Source organism: Leucoraja erinacea, chromosome 9 (genome assembly GCF_028641065.1).
Source record: "Leucoraja erinacea ecotype New England chromosome 9, Leri_hhj_1, whole genome shotgun sequence".
In the NCBI taxonomy this organism is placed as follows: domain Eukaryota; kingdom Metazoa; phylum Chordata; class Chondrichthyes; order Rajiformes; family Rajidae; genus Leucoraja; species Leucoraja erinaceus.
This window is the reverse complement of record NC_073385.1, coordinates 16,903,546-16,925,138: the sequence shown is the minus strand read 5'-3', so window position 1 is coordinate 16,925,138 and position 21,593 is coordinate 16,903,546. Positions and strand designations below refer to the sequence as shown.

General features: G+C 50.2%; 1 protein-coding gene across 1 annotated transcript; it reads left to right on the top strand.

Annotated features, from left to right (window-relative positions):
- The first annotated feature begins 2,590 nt into the window (after positions 1 to 2,590).
- LOC129700588 (epithelial cell adhesion molecule-like) lies at positions 2,591 to 20,930 on the top strand. The gene is made up of 8 exons (XM_055641205.1): positions 2,591 to 3,400; positions 5,126 to 5,363; positions 6,690 to 6,860; positions 10,229 to 10,292; positions 13,195 to 13,293; positions 14,623 to 14,805; positions 16,766 to 16,825; positions 18,875 to 20,930. Exons 1-8 carry the CDS (start codon positions 3,079 to 3,081, stop codon positions 18,929 to 18,931), a joined length of 1,194 nt encoding a protein of 397 aa, XP_055497180.1. The 5' UTR covers positions 2,591 to 3,078; the 3' UTR covers positions 18,932 to 20,930.
- The last annotated feature ends 663 nt before the right edge of the window (positions 20,931 to 21,593 follow it).

Below are 21,593 nucleotides of genomic sequence, written 5' to 3'. Positions count from 1 at the left end.
CTGTGTTGTAATAAAATTTACGCAAAAACGCTACCCTATATCTCTAGGATTTTTTCGCCACCTCACCGTTCTCCTCTGCTCCAAGCCACTTCCGATCGGTGAAATATTAGAAAAGTTATGAAGGTAATGCCTCTTCTAGCACAAGCCGTGCTAATTGAGTCTGCAAAAGTGGTCGGGTAAGCCGCTGTGTGGAGTCGGGAGGTTCTGTGTGGTGCCACGGCCGGTGGCCATTGAGAGGAGTCCCTACCCCCCTCACAACCCCCACACCCCCCTTTTGCCCTCCCCATTCCTCCCCCTTACCCCCCACCCCTACCCCCCCCCAACACCTTCCCACCAGCCCAACCCCTACACCACTCCCCCCCACACCACCCCAACCCCCCCACACCATCTCCCCTCCCCCACACACAACCCCCTCCCCCACACAACCCCCCCCCCCCCCATTGTTACCTCTTATTTTTTTTCCACATTGTTCACGGAGTACTATGTTTACATATTGTGTTGTGCTGCTGCAAGTAAGAATGTCATTGTTCTATCTGGGACATATGACAATAAGAGGATGTTTCCACTAGTGGGAGAGTCCAGGACCAGAGGGCGCAGCCTCAGAATAAAAGGACGTTCCTTTAGGAAGAAGTTGAGGAGGAATTTCTTTAGTCAGAGGGTGGCGAATCTGTGGAATTCATTGCCACAGAAGGCTGTGGAGGCCAAGTCAGTTGATATATTTAAGTCGGAGATAGACAGATTGTTGATTAGTACGGGTGTCAGAGGTTATGGGGAGAATGGGGTTAGGAGGGAGAGATAGATCAGCCAATAGACAATAGGTGCAGGAGTAGGCCATTCGAGTTTTTCCTCGTCCGTTCTAAATGGCCCACCCCTTATTCTTAAACTACGGCCCCTGGTCCTGGACTCCCCCAACATCGGGAACATGATTGAATGGCGGAGTAGAATTGATGGCAGTCACGGTGGCACAGCGGTACAGCAAAGTACCATGAAGGTAATGCCTCTTCCAGCACCCGCTGGAGAATAAAATCCCGGAGGCGGGGCTGAGTAAACAGCGGTAGAGTTGCTGCCTTACAGCAAAATGCAGCGCCAGAGACCCGGGTTCGGTCCCGACTACGGGTGCTGTCTGTACGGAGTTTGGACGTTCTCCCCGTGATCTGCATGGGTTTTCTTCAAGATCTTCAGTTTCCTCCCACACTCCAAAGACGTGCAGGTTTGTAGGTTAATTGGCTTGATAAAAATGTTAAATTGTCCATGTTGGCGATATGCAGAGTACTGCCCTGCCGACTACAAATTTCAGAAGGTTCAGAAGGATGGGCTGAATGGCCTAATTCCTCCTATCACTTATGAACACACCCTGGCTGGCAGGTCCCAGTCAGTCAGTCATGCCTTGGAGGGGTTGTAACAAGGAACCAGAGTCTGTTAAACATAAACCAGCTGGAATGCTGCGTGTGCCTGGCTGAGCTAACGTCCCTAACGTTCCTGGCGGTGAAGGTGTTCTGCTCACTAGCCGTTCACACCTAGAGGGGGAGAGGGAGAGAGGTGTTGTTTCTGCAGCAACTCCAGTACAGGGACATGGCCAGACCAGGCTCCATGCTTCTCGTGGCACTGATGGTGGTTTATATCTACAACGGTTCTGCCATACCTGGTAAGCCTGCAGAGTTTGTAGTGAAGGAGCTGCTGATGCTGGTTTACATCGGAGACAGACACAAAATGCTGGAGTAACTCAGCAGGACCGGCAGCATCTCTGGAGAGGAGGAATGGGATTGTTTTCTTTGGAGCACAGAGGGGTGTATGCAAAGTCACGATAGAGTGGATGAAGTCAACAATCACAGCCTTTCACCCATGGTTGAGGATTCTGAGACTTGAGGGCAGAGGCTTAAGGTGAGAGAGGAGAGATATGTATTAGTTTGGGAAAAGAACTACAGATGCTGGTTTAAACTAGGTTTGTATTCACTGGAGTTTAGAAGGATGAGGGGATATCTTAGAATCATACTAAATTATAAAAGGACTGGACAAGCTAGGTGCAGGAAAAATGTTCCCAATGTTGGGCGAGTCCAGAACCAGGGGCCACAGTCTTAGAATAAAGGGGAGGTCATTTAAGACTGAGGGGAGAAAAAATGTTTTCACCCAGAGAGTTGTGAATTTATGGAATTCCCTGCCACAGAGGGCAGTGGAGGCCAAGTCACTGGATGGATTTAAGAGAGAGTTAGATAGAGCTCTAGGGGCTAATGGAGTCAAGGGATATGGGGAGAAGGCAGGCACTGGTTATTGATAGGGGACGATCAGCCATGATCACAATGAATGGCGGTGCTGGCTCGAAGGGACGAATGGCCTCCTCCTGCACATATTTTCTATGTTTCTATGTAAACCGAAGATAGACACAGAATGTTGGAGAAACTCAGCGGGGCATTTAGGGTCAAGGCCCTTCTTCAGACTTGAGAGTCTCAACCCGAAACGTAATCCCATTCCTTCTCTCCAGAGACGCTGCCTGTACCGCTGAGTTACTCCAGCATTCTGTGTCTATCTGAAGCTCATGTAGTTGGCCTCTGCAGCAGAGTGTCGGGGGATGTGTAGCAATGTGTTGGGGGAGCTCCGTGCTAAACCACTCTCCTGTCTGCTCTCCGCTGTGTTTATGAAACTCCGACTTGCTTTTCGTGCTATTGAGGGAGTGCAGCGTGGGTTTACAAGGTTAATTCCCGGGATGGCGGGACTGTCATATGCTGAGAGAATGGAGCGGCTGGGCTTGTACACTCTGGAGTTTAGAAGGATGAGAGGGTATCTCATTGAAACATATAAGTTTGTTAAGGCTTTGGACACGCTAGAGGCAGGAAACATGTTCCCGATATTGGGGGAGTCCAGAACCAGGGGCCACAGTTTAAGAATAAGGAGTAAACCATTTAGAACGGAGACGAGGAAACACTTTTTCTCACAGAGAGTGGTGAGTCTGTGGAATTCTCTGCCTCAGAGGGCGGTGGAGGCCGGTTCTCTGGATACTTTCAAGAGAGAGCTAGATAGGGCTCTTAAAGATAGTGGAGTCAGGGATAGGGGGAGAAGGCAGCAACGGGGTACTGATTGGGGATGATCAGCCATGATCACATTGAATGGCGGTGCTGTCTCGAAGGGCCGAATGGCCTACTCCTGCACCTATTGTCTATTGTTTATCTCCCTCCCTTCCTCTCTCTTTCTCACCTTTCTCTCCTCTCTCTCTCTCCCCTCTGCCCGCGGGTAGATGACGAGTGCCCCGATGCGTCTCCAGCGCGTGAGAACTGCGAGTTTGATGAGGTTTGTGAGGATGCGAGCTGCAGGTACAACCAGTACGTCACCTGCCACCTCAACCGCTGCGGGACGTGCGAGGCCGTGTTCCGCGGCTTCGACAACTTCACCGTCAACTGCGACCAGCGTGAGTGCCCGCAGCCGCCCTGCGTCCGTGCCTGCACCGCTGCAGCAAACCCTGCGATCGCAGCCACTGCAACCCGACGCACCGTCGCATCTCTGCGCCCCAAGCAAACAATGCAGCTCCATCCAACCACCAATGCAGCACCACCGCAACCACATGCAACTGTCACGTGCATGCACCCCAGCGAGCAGTGCAACTCCTCAAACCTTGCAGCCACCAATGCAGCACCACTGTATTCCCTGCGTCTTTTGCGTGCATGCAACCCCAGCAAACACTGCAACACCCCAACCAATGCAGCACCACCACAATCACTGCAACCACAGCAAACAGTGCAACTCCACTTGCAGCCACCAATGCACCACCGCATTCCCTGCACCCATCTCATTCACGTGCCCGCCAGCAAATAATGCAACTTCTTTCCCTTGCAGTTACCAATGGCAACACTGGCAGCAAACTCACCACCATAAATCCATGCACCCACTGCACTCTTGCACCCACCGCAAACCCGTACCCATGCAACCCCGTTCACACTGCGCCAATTGCAATTTCAGGGCCGCAGGAAATTCTGCATCAATGCATTGCACCTGTCTCCAAGTCTCTCATTCACCCTTCATTCCTCCCCCTCTGTCCCTTCCCCACCAGCCCCTTCACCCCATAATCCACCTCAGGCTTCACATTGCATGACACCCTTTTGTCTCCTCTTCACCTCTAGCCTTTGTCCACCCATCTGGCAAACTAAACCCCCTCACCTGTATCCACCTATCACTTAAGGTCATAAGGGATAGGAGTAGAATTAGGCCATTCAGCCCATCAAGTCTACTCCGCCATTCAATCATGGCTGATCTATCTCTCCCTCCTAACCCCATTCTCCTACCTTCTCCCCATAACCTCTGACACCCGTACTAATCAAGAATCTCTATCTCTGCCAAAATCTGCCTTAAAAATATCCACTGACGGCAGCCACAGCCGTCTGCGGCAAAGAATTACGCAGATTGACCACCCTCTGACTAAAGACATTTCTCCGCATCTCCTTCATAAAAGAACATCCTTTACTTCTGAGGCTATGACCTCCAGTCCTAGACTCTCCCACTAGTGGAAACATCCTCTCCACATCCACTCTACCCAAGCCCTTCACTATTCTGGATGTTTCAATGAGGTCCCCCCCCTCATTCTTCTAAACTCCAGCGAGTACAGGCCCAGTGCCGTCAAACGCTCATCATATGTTAACCTGGAATCATACTTGTAAACCGCCTGTGGACCCTCTCCAGAGCCAGCAAGTCCTTCCTCAGACATGGTGCCCAAAATTGATCACTGGTCGGAGCGAACTCGGTGGGCGGAAGGGCTTGTTTCTGCGCTGTATCACTAAACTAAACTAAACTAGACTAAACACCAGGAGAAAACACACGCAGTCACAGGGAGAACGTACAACCTCCGTACAGACGTTAGGTCGGAATTGACATGGTCACCCTTCACCGAATTCTTACAAGGATAGTGGGGTGCAACACAACTTTGGATTTAAATCCAACTATGGGTTGGATGAGGTGGGTGGGGGGGGGGGGGGGGGGGGGGGGGAACGAGGGGCACGAATATCACCATTACTTTCTGGAATTGAACACCGGGTGTGTGACGATCTCTACCCGCTGCATCACTGTGTCACCCTGATTGATGTAAATCAGACTGCCCCCCCCCTCCCCCCACCCCCGTCTTGCTCTCTCCTCTCGCCCACAGTGACCCCCAAGTGCCGGCTGATCCAGCTGGAGATGCTGCACAAGAGCCGGACGGCCAGCCGGCAGCCGGGAGGGAGGAGAGCGGACGAGCTGTACGACCCCGAGTGCGAGCACAACGGCACCTTCAAGGCCAAGCAGTGCGACGACTCCAACCAATGCTGGTGTGTGGACAGCGCTGGGGTCAGGGTCACCGACAAGACCGGAGACGACCCCAAGTGTGGCCAACTCGTCCGAGTCCAGTGAGTCCGGCTTAGTGGAGACATAGATACACAGAGTGAAATGGATCTTATTGAAACTGATGGGGGAGAGTTGATTAAGAGTTGGACGAGTGATACAGTGGGTGAAACATGTCCTTCGTCGATGTTGGGAAGGTCCAGAACAGGGCCACAGGTTTAGACTAAGGGTGTACGCGCCATTTAGAACGTGAGGTGGAGGAACACGACTTTTCACAGAGAGAGTTGTGTGAGTCTGTGGAATTCCGCTGCCTCAGAGGGCGGTGGAGGCCGAGTTCCTTTGGATACTTTCAAGGGAGAGCTAAATAGGGCTCTTAAAGATAGCGGAGTCAGGGGATATGGGGAGAAGGCAGCAACGGGGTACTGATTGGGGATGTTCAGCCATGATCACATTGAATGGCGGTGCTGGCTCGAAGGGCCAAATGGCCTTCTCCTGCACCTATTGTCTATTGCTCCCCCCGTGACCTGCGTGGGTTTTCTCCTCCGATCTTCGGTTTCCTCCCACCAGCCTCAAAGAACTGTGATAGAGTTGTAGGTTAATTGGCGTCCATGGTTAAAATTGTACAGGGATTAAGTCCCCACGTGTGTAGGATAGTATCCCCATCTAGCGTAGGGGTGACGTTGATCACTGGTCCGGAGTCTGAGCACTTACTGGTTGGGCCGAAGGGTTTGTTTCTGCGCTGTATCACTACAACTAAACTAAACTAGACTAAACCACCAGGAGCAAACCCACTGCAGTCACAGAGGAGAATAGTATTAACCTCCGTACAGACGTTAGGTCGGAATTGACATGGCCACCCTTCACCGAATTCTTACAAGGATAGTGTGGCACAACACAACTTTGTATTTAAATCCAACTATGGATGAGGTGGGCGGGTCGTGGGGGGCGGGGGGGGGGGGAGACGCGAGGGCACGTATATCACCATTACTTTATCTCTTTGGCTTTTGTTCTTTTTTTTCTCTTTCTTTCTTTCCTTTTCCCAACTCTGGACCCACTCTACGTTGGTGGTCTAGGGGTCCTCCTTCCACATATTACTTCCACTCTTTGGCTTCTTACTCTCGGAGTTCCTTTCTCTGTCTTTCTTTTCCTCTATTTTAAAGTAAAAAAAGTTAAACTATTGCAAGTGTGCTTAACCTGTATAATTTTATATCCGATTGAACAAAAAAACAAAAAACAAAAAAAATGTCAGGTTCTGGAATTGAACCCGGGGTTGTGAGGATCTCTCAATGCTGCATCACTGTGCCATACATCCCTGATTGATGAAATGACAGAAGACTAAGGAACCGCCCCCCCCCACGTCCCCAGGCCTTGCTCTCGTCCTCTCGACCCAGGGTGACCCCAAGTGCCGCTGAATCCAGCTGGATATGCTGCACTATCGCTGAGCCGGACGGCCAATCTGGCAAGCCGGGATGGAGGAGAGGCCCCACGAGCTGTACAACCCTCGTGAAACCAGAAGCGAGCGACACCAACAACAAGCCGTGCGCTGATCCAACCAATGGAGTGTAACGACTCCAACCAGGGCCGACGTCCAGGACAGTCAGGGGTCAGGCACCGAAAAGAGACGGAGACGACCCCAAGTGTGGCACAACTCCGTCCGAGTTCAAGCCAAGCCGGCTTCGTGGAGACATAGATACCAGAGTGCTGGCACAGTGTACAGGGATGGGGTAGAGTGTGAATCGAGTCATACCCGAGTGTCCATTGTGGAAGAAGGCCCTTCGGCCCAAATCGCACCCAGACCAGCCAAGTGAGTCGCCACCTGCCAAAGCAAGGTTATGGTAATAGACAATAGACAATAGGGGCAGGAGTAGGCCATTCGGCCCTTTGAGCCAGCACCGCCATTCAATGTGATCATGGCTGATCATCCACAATTAGTACCCCGTTCTTACGGCCTTCTCCCCATATGCTGTGTCAACTCCACTATCTTCAAGAGCCCTATAAGTGCTCTCTCGAAGTATCGGCAACTTCTAGAGAACCAGCAATCACCGCCTTCTGGGGATCAGAGCTGATTCATGCACAGATCTCACCACTCTCTGTGAGAAAAAGTTTGTCCTCGCTCTGTTTCTTAAACTGTGGCAGCCCTAGTCTCTCAAACTCCACCCACATTAGCCCTCCGAAACTATTCCTATCCAACGTACCTGTTCAACTGGTTTTTTAAAAACAATGCAGATAGTACACACCAGCCTCACCTACTGCCTCCCCTCGCGCCTGTTCTTACATTGTGGACCCCCACCCTCATTCACCATGTCCCAAAGGTTACCCCTCAGAGCTATCCTATTAAATCTGTTCCACTTAACTTGCCAACCTATATCCTCTGTCCTCGATTCCTCCCCGTGACTCTGGCAAGAGAATCTGTGCCATCTACCCAGGAATCTCTTCCTCTCAGTGGTGTTGTACAAACCTCCTATAAGATCACCCCTCATCTCCTGCCTCGGGATAGAACCAAGCTACTCCTTTTCCTATGACTACAATCGACCTAGGTCTAGGTCAAGATCTTCCCCTACATCTGGGCTTAGAGACCTGTGCACTGCATCCTCCTAAGCTTCTTTATGCCCTGTGTCCATGACATCTTTCGAAAACATTCTTACCTGATCAGCAAGAACAAAAAGGGCCCTTCGGCCCACCGCGTCTGTGCCGACAGCGATCCTCAATTCCACTACCACTATCGTCCAAAATGGAGGACGATTTGCGCAATTTTGACCGAAGCGAATTAGCCCAACTTCTCTGTACTCCTTCGGAGTGAAGTGAGAGGAAAACCAGCGGCACCAGGAGAAAACAACCACGCAAGGTCACCTAAGAACGTACAAAAATCTGTACAGCCCACCGTAGTCGTATTCGGGATCGAACCTGGGTCTCTGCACTGTGACGGCAGCAACTCTACCGCGCGACACAAGGCAGACACGGGCTGATGTTTTGGTGGGGTTGGGAGGATGAATGATAGGTATGGTGCCCCTTGGCAGTGTGCAGTGTTAATCTCGCTCAGCTGAGATGAAACCCTCTCTCTCTCTTCTCCTCCTCCCTCTCCTCCCACCCTCCCCACAATACAGCCTCCCACTCCCCCCTCTCTCCTCGCCCCCCTCTTCTGCTCCCCACAGATTCATTCAGATTGATTTCTCAGCTTTAAGGTGGAGTTTGGCACTTCCTGAAGAGAAGGAACACTAGCAGCAAAGGAAAGGCAGCAGTCCGCCGGTGAGGGTTGGAGCCCGCCGGGGCCCACGAGGGGTTAATGGTCGCCATGTCGGGAACAAATAGTGTGCAGTCAATCTAGCTCAGAAGAAGCGTTTTTTGGGTGGTGACTCTTCACCTGGTTCAAGAGTCAAGAGTAGCGGTTATTGTCATGTATCCCAGATAGAACAATCTGCAATTCTTACTGCGGGCTACATTTGGTATCATTACAGACTAATGATGTTGAAACATAAGTGGATGTTAAACAATATAATAAACGAGATTAAAAGTCTGTGTGGGTACACATATATAGCCCATACTACACACACACCGCAGGGTTGATATTACCTGTAGAAGGAATTAGTGACGTTTTGGTTGAGACTCCTTAGTCAGTACTGACAGTCTCGACCCAAAACGTCACCCATTCATTCTCTCTCAGTAATGCTGCCATGTCCCGACTGAGTTACACAGTTCATTTGCCAGCATATAACAAAGGTTTAAACAATAGCATCTGCAATTCTTCTACTACAATCTATTATATGTGTGTGTGTGCACATATACACATAATGCGCACATAAAAAACAAACATATATCTATTAGAACAACACTGGACGTCAGTCATTTCACTCCACAGATGTCTGCCTGCAATCTCGATGCGAGAGTCCTCCAGCACCTTGTGTTTCCAGTCCAGCGCTGTGCCATGTCACAGTGGCATTGCAGTAGGGGTCGATTGGTGTGCGACCACCCGGGGTGCCATCCATGCTACGGGCGCTGTCTGTTGCAAGTTATGGTACCTGTTACTCCCCGCGATGCCACTGCGTGGTGTTCTCTCAGGTGCTACGGTTTCTCCCCAAAACTCCAAAAACGTGCAGGTTTGTAGGTTAATTGGCTTCAGTAAAATTGTAAATTGTCCCTAGTGAGTACGATAGTGTTAGTACACAGGTTGGAACAGGCCCAGTGGGCTGAAAGACCTGTTTCCACGTTGTATCGCTAAAGTCTAAAGCCCTCACAGATTCCAAAGACTTGTTTAAGAAGGAACTGCATATGCTGGAAAAATCGAAAAGGTCGACAAAAAGCTGGAGAAAACAGTTACTGTGAGGACGGCATCTAGGGAGCGAAAGAATAGTGTGACGTTTCGGTCGAGTACCTTCTTCGGCGTGATGTGGGGTGGGGGAGGTGGCAAGAGAAGAAAAGAGAAGAGGCGGAGAATCAAGGCTGCGGCAGATGCTGTAAGGGGAGGTTGTAAAGGAGGGCGGAAAGGAGGAGACCAAGGTCGACAAGACTGGCGCAAACTGAATGGGAAGGCGTCAATGTTTTCAAGACTTGGTAACTGGTTTGTAGATGGAGAACGAATGCTGGGCTGAACTCAGCTGGAGACAGGCAGGATCTCTGGAGAGAAAGGCGAGACATGGCTGGACTCGACGGAAAGAATGGTCTCGGACCGAAAAGTCAGGACACCATTCTGTCCGTCTGTTTCCAGAGTAGGTCGGTGCTGGGTGTCACACTGAGTAACTCAGCGGTTACTCCGGCAGCATTTGGAGATAGTGATCTGTCGTATCATTTCTCAAATCCAACAAAGTCATGCAAAGTTCATGTCCTCCAGCACAGGCTTTGCTGGTGAATGCCAGCTTCTTGTCTGTCCTATCCTCATTTATCCGTATGTGTGTTGTTTGCACAGTGTGTTGTGGTGTGTGTGTGTGTGTTCCAGGAAAGTGGCCATTAAACTGGTGAAGGAGTACACCCTGAAGGTAACCCAGATCCTGGAGATCACGGCAAGTATCCTGCTCCATGGTCCGGAGACCCGGTGGGGGAGGAGGCGGTGTAGGGAGTTCCAGACACACAAGCTAATGCAGATGCTGCAATCCCGAGCCAAACTACAAAGCGCTGGCCTTGCAGAGCGGGTTAGCAGAGACTCGGTGCTGGGGCCGCTGCTCTTCACGTTGTATACCAATGGTCTGGATGAGGGGATTGATGGCTCCGTGGCAAAGTTTGCGGGTGACATAAAGATCGGGGGCAGGGCAGGTAGTGTAGAGGAAGCAGGGACTCTGCAGAAGGACTAGGACAGGTTGGGAGAGAGGGCAGAGAAGTGGCAGATGGAGTATAGTGCAGCAAAGTCATGCATTTTGGTAATAAGAATAAAGGCGAAGACTATTTTTAAAATGGGGTGAGAATCCAGAAATCAGAGGTGCAAAAGGACTTGGGTGTGAGTGCTGATGCAGGATTGCCAGAAGGTTAATTTGCAAGTCGAATCGGTAGTAAGGAAGGCAAATGTAATGTTAGCATTTATTGCACATCTCTGGAAACATAGAAACATAGAAAATAGGTGCAGGAGGAGGCCATTCGGCCCTTCGAGCCAGCACCGCCATTCATTGTGATCAGGCTGATCGTCCCCAAACAATAACCTGTGCCTGCCTTCTCCCCATATCCCTTGACTCCACTAGCCCCTAGAGCTCTATCTAACTCTCTCTTAAATCCATCCAGTGATTTGGCCTCCTCTGCCCTCTGTGGCAGGGAATTCCACAAATTCCCAACTCTCTGGGTGAAAACGTTTTTTCTCACCTCAGTCTTAAATGGCCTCTCCTTTATTCTAAGATGTAATGTTAGCATTTATTTCAAGAGGATTAAAATATAAAAGCAGAGATGTAATGCTGAGGCCTTCTAAGGCAATGGTCAGGCTGCATTTGGAGTATTGTAATTGGGGCCCCACATCTGAGGAAGGATGTGCTGGCTCTGGGGAGGGTCCAGAGGAGGTTTACGAGAATGATCCCGGGGATGAGTGGGTTATCGGATGACGGGTGCCAGGGGTTACGGGGAGAAGGCAGGTGAATGGGGTGAGGATTGAGAGACAGATCAGCCATGATTGAACGGCGTTGACTTGAGGGGCCGAATGGCCTAATTCTGCTCCTATCACTTATGACCTAATGTATGATGAGTGTTTGTCAGCTCTGGGCCTCCACTCGCTGGAGTTTAGAAGGATGAGGGGGGACCTCATAGAAACCTGCCGAATAGTGAAAGGCCTGGTGGTGGATGTGGAGATGATGTCATCGGGACTTCCACAGACGATCGTCAGGTCGAATTTGCTCCCTGCGGCCGGGGCTGTGGAACTCCGGACCGGCTTGACCTGGCAGATCCGTCCCCATAGCCGACTTTACGGGCCAGTATCTCGGCCTCCTTGTAGCCATCACCTCTGGGAGCCAGGGTACTGGGAAACCGGTGGTGGATCTGTCGATCTGATTTGGTCAGAATACAGAACAAAGCTTATCACTGTACCTCGTTACACGTGATAATATCTAACTCAAGCGTGGATTCAGCTGACTGACCCCCAGGTGGAACTGACTCTCTCTCTCTCTCTCTCGCTCTCTCGCTCTGGACCACTTGGACAACAAAAACTCATATGTCAGGCAGTTATTCATTGACTACAGCTCGGCGTTTAACACAATCATCCCCTCCAAGCTGGTTACCAAACTCTCAGATCTGGGTCTCTGCGCATCCCTCTGCAATTGGATCCTCGACTTCCTCATCCACAGACCACAGACTGTTCGTATTGATGGAAATGTGTCAGCCTCGATAACAATCAGCACGGGAGCACCTCAAGGCTGCGTGCTCAGCCCCCTGCTGTACTCACTCTATACCCATGACTGCGTAGCCGGTCATAGTGCGAACTCCATCATCAAGTTCGCTGACGACACCACTGTTGTGGGGCGTATCACTGATGGGGATGAGTCAGAGTATAGAAGTGAGATCGACCGACTGACCAAATGGAGCCAGCACAATAACCTGGCCCTCAACACCAGCAAAACCAAGGAACTGATTGTGAACTTTGGAAAGGGTAGGATGGGGACCACAGCCCCATTTATATCAACGGGTCAATGGTTGATAGGGTCAAGAGCTTCAAATTCCTGGGTGTGCACATCTCTGAAGATCTTTCCTGGTCCGAGAACACTGATGCAATTATAAAGAAAGCTCATCAGCTCCTCTACTTCCTGAGAAGATTACGGAGAGTCGGTTTGTCAAGGAAGACTCTCTCTAACTTCTACAGGTGCACAGTAGAGAGCATGCTGACCGGTTGCATCGTGGCTTGGTTCGGCAACTTGAGCGCCCAGGAGCGGAAAAGACTACAAAAAGTAGTAAACACTGTCCAGTCCATCATCGGCTCTGACCTCCCGTCCATCGAGGGGATCTATCGCAGTCGCTGCCTCAAAAAGGCTGGCAGTATCATCAAAGACCCACACCATCCTGGCCACACACTCATCTCCCTGCTACCTTCAGGTAGAAGGTACAGGAGCCTGAAGACTGCAACAACCAGGTTCAGGAATAGCTACTTCCCCACAGCCATCAGGCTATTAAACTCCTCAAACAAAACTCTGAACATTAATAGCCCATTATCTGTTTATTTGCACTTTATCAGTTTATTTATTCATGTGTGTATATATTTATACAATGGTATATGGACACACTGATCTGTTCTGTATTCATGCCTTCTACATTCTGTTGTGCTGAAGCAAAGCAAGAATTTCATTGTCTTATCTGGGACACATGACAATAAATTCCTTCTCTCCCCCCTTCTCCCCCCCCCTCTCCCCCCCCCTCCTCCTCTCTCCCCCCCCCTCCCTCCCCTCCCCCTCCTCCTCCCCCTCTTCCTCTCCATCCCCCTCTCCCTGTCCCATTGAGCAGGTCCATGAGTGGTCGGGGGAAATCTGCATCCGTCTGAGTGAGAACGGCACCAAAGACGCAGCCGACATCTCCACCGTGGCGTACTACATCGAGCGGGATGTGAGTGTGCAACCTAACCCCTCTCCCTGGAGCTCATCCCCACCCACACTCCTCTGTGACAGACTCCGAGACCCAGCGGCAGGGATTCCAAACAAGGGTTTGCCACCCGCACCTCCCATTCCTCCCTCAAACCTTGTCTCCTTGTCATAAGATCACAAGTGATAGGAGCAGAATTAAGCCAATTGGCCCATCAAATCTACTACACCATTCGATCAGGGCTGATCTATCTCTCCCTCCTAACCCCATTCTCCTGCCTTCTCCTCATAACCCTGACCAGTGGTTGTAGTAGAATCAAAGTCATCGTGTTGAGTCTCATTGTCTGATACCCGTTTTCACCCAGCCCACATTTGACAATAGCCTGTTTCCTTTATCATCGTTACTTTTTTGCATATTTTTCATTTATTTGTTCCATACCGCTGATCAGCCATGATCACATTGAATGGCGGTGTTGGCTCGAAGGGCCGAATGGCCTACTCCTGCACCTATTGTCTATTGTCTCTCTATATCACTGTCTCTATCTCTTGTTTCCCTTTCTGTCTGAAGAAGGGTCTCTAACCGATTCCTTTTCTCCAGAGATGCTGTCTGAGCCACTGAGTTACTCCAGCTTTTTGCATTCACCTCTTTGCCTTTGTCTCCAAGTGCGTTTGTCAAATTCCTCTTTGGGTTCTTTGTCCCAACTGCCCCTAAGGTTGCAAGCTCAACATTCTCACCTCCCTCCTAAATAGCTCCCTGACCAACTAGAAAACGGTCCTGACCTCCCAGCCCCCCTTATTGGAAACCTTCAAACTATCTTTAAATCAGAGGTAGACACAAAATTCTGGAGTAACTCAGCAAGTCGGGCAACATCTCTGGAGAAAAAGACTGAAGAAAGTTTCCCACCCGTAACATGACCCATCCCGGAAACTGAATCAATAGACAATAGACAATAGGTGCAGGAGTAGGCCATTTGGCCCTTCAAGCCAGCACCGCCATTCAATGTGATCATGGCTGATCATCCCAAATCAGTACCCCGTTCCTGCCTTCTCCCCATATCCCCTGACCCCGCTATCTTTAAGAGCCCTATCTAGCTCTCTCTTGAAAGTATCCAGAGAACCTGCTTCCACCGCCCTCTGAGGCAGAGAATTCCACAGACTCACCACTCTCTGTGAGGAAAGGTGTTTCCTCGTCTCCGTTCTAAATGGCTTACTCCTTATTCTTAAACTGTGGCCCCTGGTTCTGGACTCCCCCAACATCGGGAACATGTTTCCTGCCTGTAGCGTGTCCAACGCCCTTAACTGCGTCTCTGTGAATCAGTGTCTCCCGTCTCACTGTGCTCTCGACTCCCCGCAGCTGAAGATGAACAGGTTTGCGCTGGCAGTGGATGGGAAGAGCCTGCAGGTGGAGAGGGAATCTGTGCAGGTCTGGTTCTTCGACAATGAGCCTCCTCGAATCAACATGAAGACCATCTCGCCGGGATTCGCTGCCATCATCATCATCGTTGCTCTGGCCATCCTCACGGGCATTGCCGTGTTTGTAAGTACGTCACCGCCGCCCTGTTACTGCAGACACGTGGAGCGTGCAGGAGAGCTTGACCATAATCGGAAGCCATTGGCTTTATGGGGGCGGCACAAGGTGCTGGATATTGCACAGAACTGGAGTAAAACTCACCGCACGGCGCGCAGAGGTAGAGTCGCTGCCTCACAGCTCATTCAGCGCCAGAGACCCGGGTTCGATCCCAACTACACATTCTCCCCATGACCTGCGTGGGTTTTCTCCGAGATCTTCGTTTTCCTCCCACACTCTAAAGAATTCCCTGCCACAGAGGGCAGTGGAGGCCAAATCACTGGATGGATTTAAGAGAGAGTTAGATAGAGCTCTAGGGGCTAGTGGAGTCAAGGGATATGGGGAGAAGGCAGGCACGGGTTATTGAATGGGGACAATCAGCCATGATCACAATGAATGGCGGTGCTGGCTCGAAGGGCCGAATGGCCTCCTCCTGCACCTATTTTCTATGTTTTTTGCCTTCCATCACAGTGAGGAATGTGGGGAATCTGCAGTGGTGGATGTTTATATTAATTTTTATGTATTTGCCTGTCTTTTTCTTTCGTATGGTAATTCGCATATCACTGTACCTTAATTGGTACATGTGACGATAAAAGACCTTTGAAGTCTCTCCTCAACCTCCGACGTTCCTGAGAACGCTCCAAACTCTCTCCCTGTAGAAACCCGGAAATTCAGCCAGCGTTTTGGTAGACCTCCTCTGATCCCTCTCCAAAACTTCCTGTAACGGGGCGACCAGAACTGCGCACGATATTCTGAAGAAGGGTATCGACCCGAAACCTCACCCGTTCCTTGCCACGGAGTAATCTCTCTCATAACTTAACGACTTCCATGTTCGACACAAAATGCTGGAGTAACTCAGCAGGACGGGCAGCATCCCTGGAGAGAAGGGATGGGTGATGTTTCGGAGAGTGAGACACTTCTTCAGTCTGAACAAGAAACATCTTTGACCCGAAACGTCAGTTTGAGAAGGGTCTCGACAGGAAGCGTCACCCATTCCTTCTCTCCAGTGATGCTGCCTGTCCCGCTGAGTTAGTCCAGCATTTTGTGTCTATCTTCGGTGTAAACCAGCATCTGCAGTTCCTTCCTGCACAATATTCCCAATGCGGACTGACCAATAGAGCTGCATCATGACCTCCTGTGAGGTGGTGATGAGGGTGGGAGTTAGCATGAGATGGGGGGGGGCGGTGGGGGGGTTGGGATTGATCAGGGGATCGCTACAGAATGACTTACCTACATGGGAATGATTTGGGGTGAAAAACAAGAGGAATGACTGGCGTGGACAAAACCATTGACATAAAGTCAAACTATGTGGAAACAGGCCCTTCGGCCCAACTTGCCCACATTATCCAACATGCCCCATCTACATTAGTCCCACCTATCTGTATTTGACCTCTATATTCCTCTAAACCTGTCCTATCCATGTCCCTGTCTATATGCCTCTTAAACGTTGCGATAGTACCTGCCTCAACTACCTCCTCCGGTAGTTCGTTCCATACACCACACCATCCTGGCCACACACTCATCTCCACGCTACCTTCAGGTAGAAGGTACAGGAGCCTGGAGACCACAACGGACAGGTTCAGGAATAGCTACTTCCCCACAGCCATTAAACTTGGCTCGGACAAAACTCTGAACATTAATAGCCCATTATCTGTTATTTGCACTTTATCAGTTTATTTATTCATGTGTGTATATATTTATATAATGGTATATGGACACACTGATCTGTTCTGTAGCCAATGCCTACTATGTTCTGTTGTGCTGAAGCAAAGCAAGAATTCCATTGTCCTATCAGGGACACATGACAATAAAGTCTCTTGAATCTTGAATCTTTGTGTGAAAATGTTACCTCTCAAGTACCTATTAAATCTTTCCTTCCTCACGGTAAACCTCTGTCCTCTGGTTAATGCATATCTCCATGTGATTCCAGGTTGTGGTGAGAAGGAGGGCCAGGGAGGACCGGCAGAGGATCCAGTTTGAAGTGATTGAGGTGACGTATTTCACTCAGTAACCACAATGCAGGCTCTGCCGAGACGGACTCATTAAGGTGCAGGTCCAATGCCCGATAAGCGTTAGTTTAGAGACACATCATGGTACCAAAGACAGACACAAAAAGCTGGAGTAACTCAGCGGGTCAGACAGCATCTCTGGAGTAAAGGAATAGGTGTCGTTTCGGGTTGAGACCCTCCAAAAACAGGCCCTTCGGCCCACCGAGTCCGCACCCACCAGCGATCCCCGAACATTAATACCACCCAACACACACACGGGGCAATTTACAATTATGCCAAACCAATTAACCTACAAACCTGTAGGGCTTTGGAGAGTGGGAGGAAACCGGAGATTTCGGAGAAAACCCCACGCAGGTCACGGAGAGAACATACAAACTTTGTACAGACAGCACCCGTGGTCAGGATGGAACCCGGGTTTCTGGCGCTGTGAGGCAGCGACTCTACCGCTGCGCCACTGTGCCACCCTTCGTACCTTTAGAATGTAGTTGGGGAGGAGTTTATTTAGCCAGAGGGCGGTGAATCTATGGAACTCATTGCCGCAGACGGCAGTGGAGACCAAGCCATTGGGTACCTTTAAAGCAGAGATTGACGGGTTCTTGATCACTAAAGGTGTCGAACGTTACAGGGAGAAGGCAAAAGAATGGGGCTGAGAGGGAAAAATTGATCAGCCGCCGATCAAAGAGCAAGCAGCCTGGATGGGCTGAATGGCCTCATTCTGCTCCAATGTCTTATGATCTTCTGCCCGTCGAGTCCACATCGACCATCGATCGATCACCCATTCACATTAGTTCTACGTTATCCCATCCACTCCCTACACACTAGGGGCCATTTACAGTCTAACTAACCTACAAACCCCCACGTCTTTGGGATGTGGGTGAAGACAGGAGCATTTGGTGGCCACAGGGAGAACGTGCAAACTCCACACAGACAGCACCAGAGGGTGGGATTGAACCCGGGTCTTTGGCGCTGTGATTGGCTGAATTATTGATAGTGAGGTAGTCTGAAGCTGAGGTGGGTTGTGGATTAGTTGGTAAAAGAGAGATAAAAGATGGTAGATTGAAGCTCTCCCTGATTAAAAGCGAGGTGAAGGCACTTTGGGAAGACTGGTCGAGACGTATGGGAGTCAAAACTTTCTCCCCCTCGACTCTTGTCTATACCCCATCCCAGATGCTGCCTGACCTGCTGAGTTTCTCCAGCATTCTCCAGCCCCAGTCACAAGCCAGTGGCCTTGCCTGCCACCTTGTGGGCATCTGTGGTGCTGCCACTGACTGGCTAGACTGATCAAAGATAGGCACCAAGTGATGGAGCAACTCAGTGGGTCAGGCAGCATCGCTGGAGAAATGGAATTGGTGATGTTTTGGCTTCTTCCCGATCCTTCGTCTCCTATTCAGAGATGCTGCCTGACTCGCTGAGTTACTCCAGCATTTTGTGTCTATCTTCCGTGTAACCCAGCATCTGCAGTTCCTTCCTACACATTGGGTTGGGTGACTGGATCACTGGGCCATAGAAACATAGACAATAGGTGCAGGAGGAGGCCATTCGGCCCTTCGAGCCAGCACCACCATTCATTATGATCATGGCTGATCGTCCCCAATCAATAACCCGTGCCTGCCTTCTCCCCATATCCCTTGATTCCACAAGCCCCTAGAGCTCTATCTAACTCTTTCTTAAATCCATCCAGTGACTTGGCCTCCACTGCCCTCTGTGGCAGGAATTCTATAAATTCACAACTCTCTGGTGAAAAAGTTTTTTCTCAACTCAGTCTTAAATGACCTTCCCTTTATTCTAAGACTGTGGCCTCTGGTTCTGGACTCGCTCAACATTGGGAACATTTTTCCTGCGTCTAGCTTGTCCAGTCCTTTTATAATTTTATATGTTTCTATAAGACCCCCCTCATCCTTTTAAACTCCAGTGAATACAAGCCTAGTCTTTTCAATCTTTCCTCATATGACAGTCCCGCCATCCCAGGGATCAATCTCCTAGCTCTTCCTGCAGTAACCTGGTCCCTTGTGGGGTCTTCTTGTACGCAGGGCCAGGAAATGGAGGACCACCAGCTTTCCCAGAGGATGGGTCCAGCAGCACGCTAACCCTCGAGAGAGAGAGAGAGAGAGAGAGACGAACTTCACCTATGGAAATCTTGGAACCAAGCTGGCTGCTCGTTGCACCCAGGAGCCTCTGTAACCTTGACAACGACCCTCGACCGCACCTTGTTCAGCGCAGTGACGCGAGCAAGAATCTGCAGAGAGTTGTGGACGCAGCCCAGACCATCACGCAAACCAACCTCCCTTCCATTGACTCCATCTACACTTCACGCTGCCTCGGCAAGGCCAGCAGCACAATTGAGGACTAGTCTCATCCCCGCTCGCTCCCTCTTCTCCCCCATCAGGCAAGAGGAACAGAAGGGTGAAAACGCACACCTCCAGATTCTGGGACAATTTCTTCCCAGCTGTTATCAGGCAACTGAACCATCCTATCACCAACTGGAGAGCAGTCCTGACCTCCCATCTACTTCTTTGGAGACCTTTGGACTATCTTTGATTGGGTTTTACTGGACTTTATCTTGCATTAAACGTTATTCCTTTTATCCCGTATCTGTACACTGTGGACGGCTCGATTGTAATCATGTATTGCCTTTCCACTGACTGGATAGCACAAAAAAAGAAAAAGCCTTTGACTGTACCTCGTTACACGTGACAATAAACTAAACTAGTGAGTCCAAATGAAAAATGAGCACGTGGGGAGCTACACAGAAGATGGTGGTCGATGGCTTGTTGCCAGGCAACGAGCTCAGCCATTTTGCACGACCCTCCAGTCAGCAGCTGTTCCAGATGTGTAGCCAGCGCTCCAGCTGTGCCCTCCAGCTCAAAAGCAAAGATCCCACGGCACCACGGGAAGAACAAACAACTCTATCCGGTGAAATCAAAGACCCTTCTTCAACTAAATCACCTGCTTAAGGTAGCTCCACACAGCGTAGAACCTCGAACAGGCCCTTCTGCCCACAATGTTTGTGCCGACCATCTCCGATCCTCCTGCACAGAATCCATACCCATATACCTATCCAAAAGCCTCCCGAGTGCCACGATCGTATTTGCCTTGACCACCACCTCCAGCAGCACATCCCAGACACCCGACATCCTCTGTGAAAAAAAAAAAACTTGCCCCGCACATCTCCTTTAAACATTGCCGCTCTCACCTTAAAGCTATGCTCTCTTTCCATCCTGGGGAAAAAGGGTCTCACTGTCTGCCATTAACACCCAAAATGTTTTTATACTTCTACGAAAAGCAACAAAAGCTTTTCACCATACCTCGGTATACATGGCATTAAACTGAACTAAACTAATTCAGGGCTCCTCACAACCTCTGGCATTCCAGAGACAACAATCCAATTCTGGACAGCCGCTCCCTGTAGCTAATACCCCTTAATGCAGGCATCATTTCTGGTAAACCTTGCCTGCACCTTCTCCAAAGCCTCCACATCTTTCCTGTAATGAGGTGACCAGAACTGCACACAATACTCCAAATTCAGACCAACTAAAGCCCTGTAAAGCTGCATCGAGATCTCCTGACTCTTACATGCAATGCCCTGACCCGTGAAGCCAAGCATACCTCATGCCCTCTTCATTGTATACTCTAGAATCGTATACCCTGAAGGGTGCGACCCGATGTGTCGTCCATTCCTTCTCTCCGTAGATGCTGCCTTCCCCGCTGAGTTTCTCCAGCATTTTGCGCCTACCTTCGAGTTTACCAGCGTCTGCAGTTCTTTCTTACGCAAATCTGATACAATCAATGGTCTAAACTTCTTCAGAGCTGTTCCGATAGCTCACAGGTTTTGCTGTCGACCTCTTACCTCCAAAGGGCGGAAACTGCCTCCGGGAAAGGACACAGAGTGCCCTAGTAACTACGCAGGCTATATGTGATAGTAGAAGTAGGCCATTCAGCCCATCAAGTCCACTCCGCCATTCAATCATGACTGATCTGTCTGTCCCTCCTAACCCCATTGGCCTGCTTTCTCCCCATAACCCCCGACACCCGCACTGATCAACAATCTATCTCTCTCTGCCTAAAAAATATCCGCTGATTTGGCCTCCACAGTATTCCGTGGCAATGAATTCCACAGAGTCTATGACCTCTAGTCCTAGACTCTCCCGTTAGTAGAAATATCCTCTCCACGTCAACTCTATCCAAGCCTTTCACTGGGTCAGGTAGCATCTGTTTTGTTTTTCGAGATATAGCGTAGAAACAGACCCCTCGGCCCACTGCATCTATGCCGACCAACAATCACCTGTTCTATGTTATCCTAGTTTCATATCATACACACTTGGGGCAATTTACAGAAGCCAATTAACACACTTGCATGTCTCTGCCTCAGGGGACGGTGGAGGCCGGTTCTCTGGATACTTTCAAGAGAGAGCGAGATAGGGCTCTTAAAGGTAGCGGAGTCAGGGGATATGGTGAGAAGGCAGGAACGGGGTACTGATTGGGGATGATCAGCCATGATCACATTGAATGGCGGCGCTGGCTCGAAGGGCCAAATGGCCTACTCCTGCACCTACTTCCTATTGTCTTTGGAGTGTGGGAGGAAACCAGAGAAAACCCACGCAGATCACAGGGAGAAGGTACAAACTCGGTACAGACAGCACCCGCAGTCAGGATTGAACCCGGGTCTCTGGCGCTGTGAGGCAGTAGCTCTACCGCTGCACCACATGGATAAGTGACATTTCGGGTTGGGACCCTCTTCAGAAACATCAC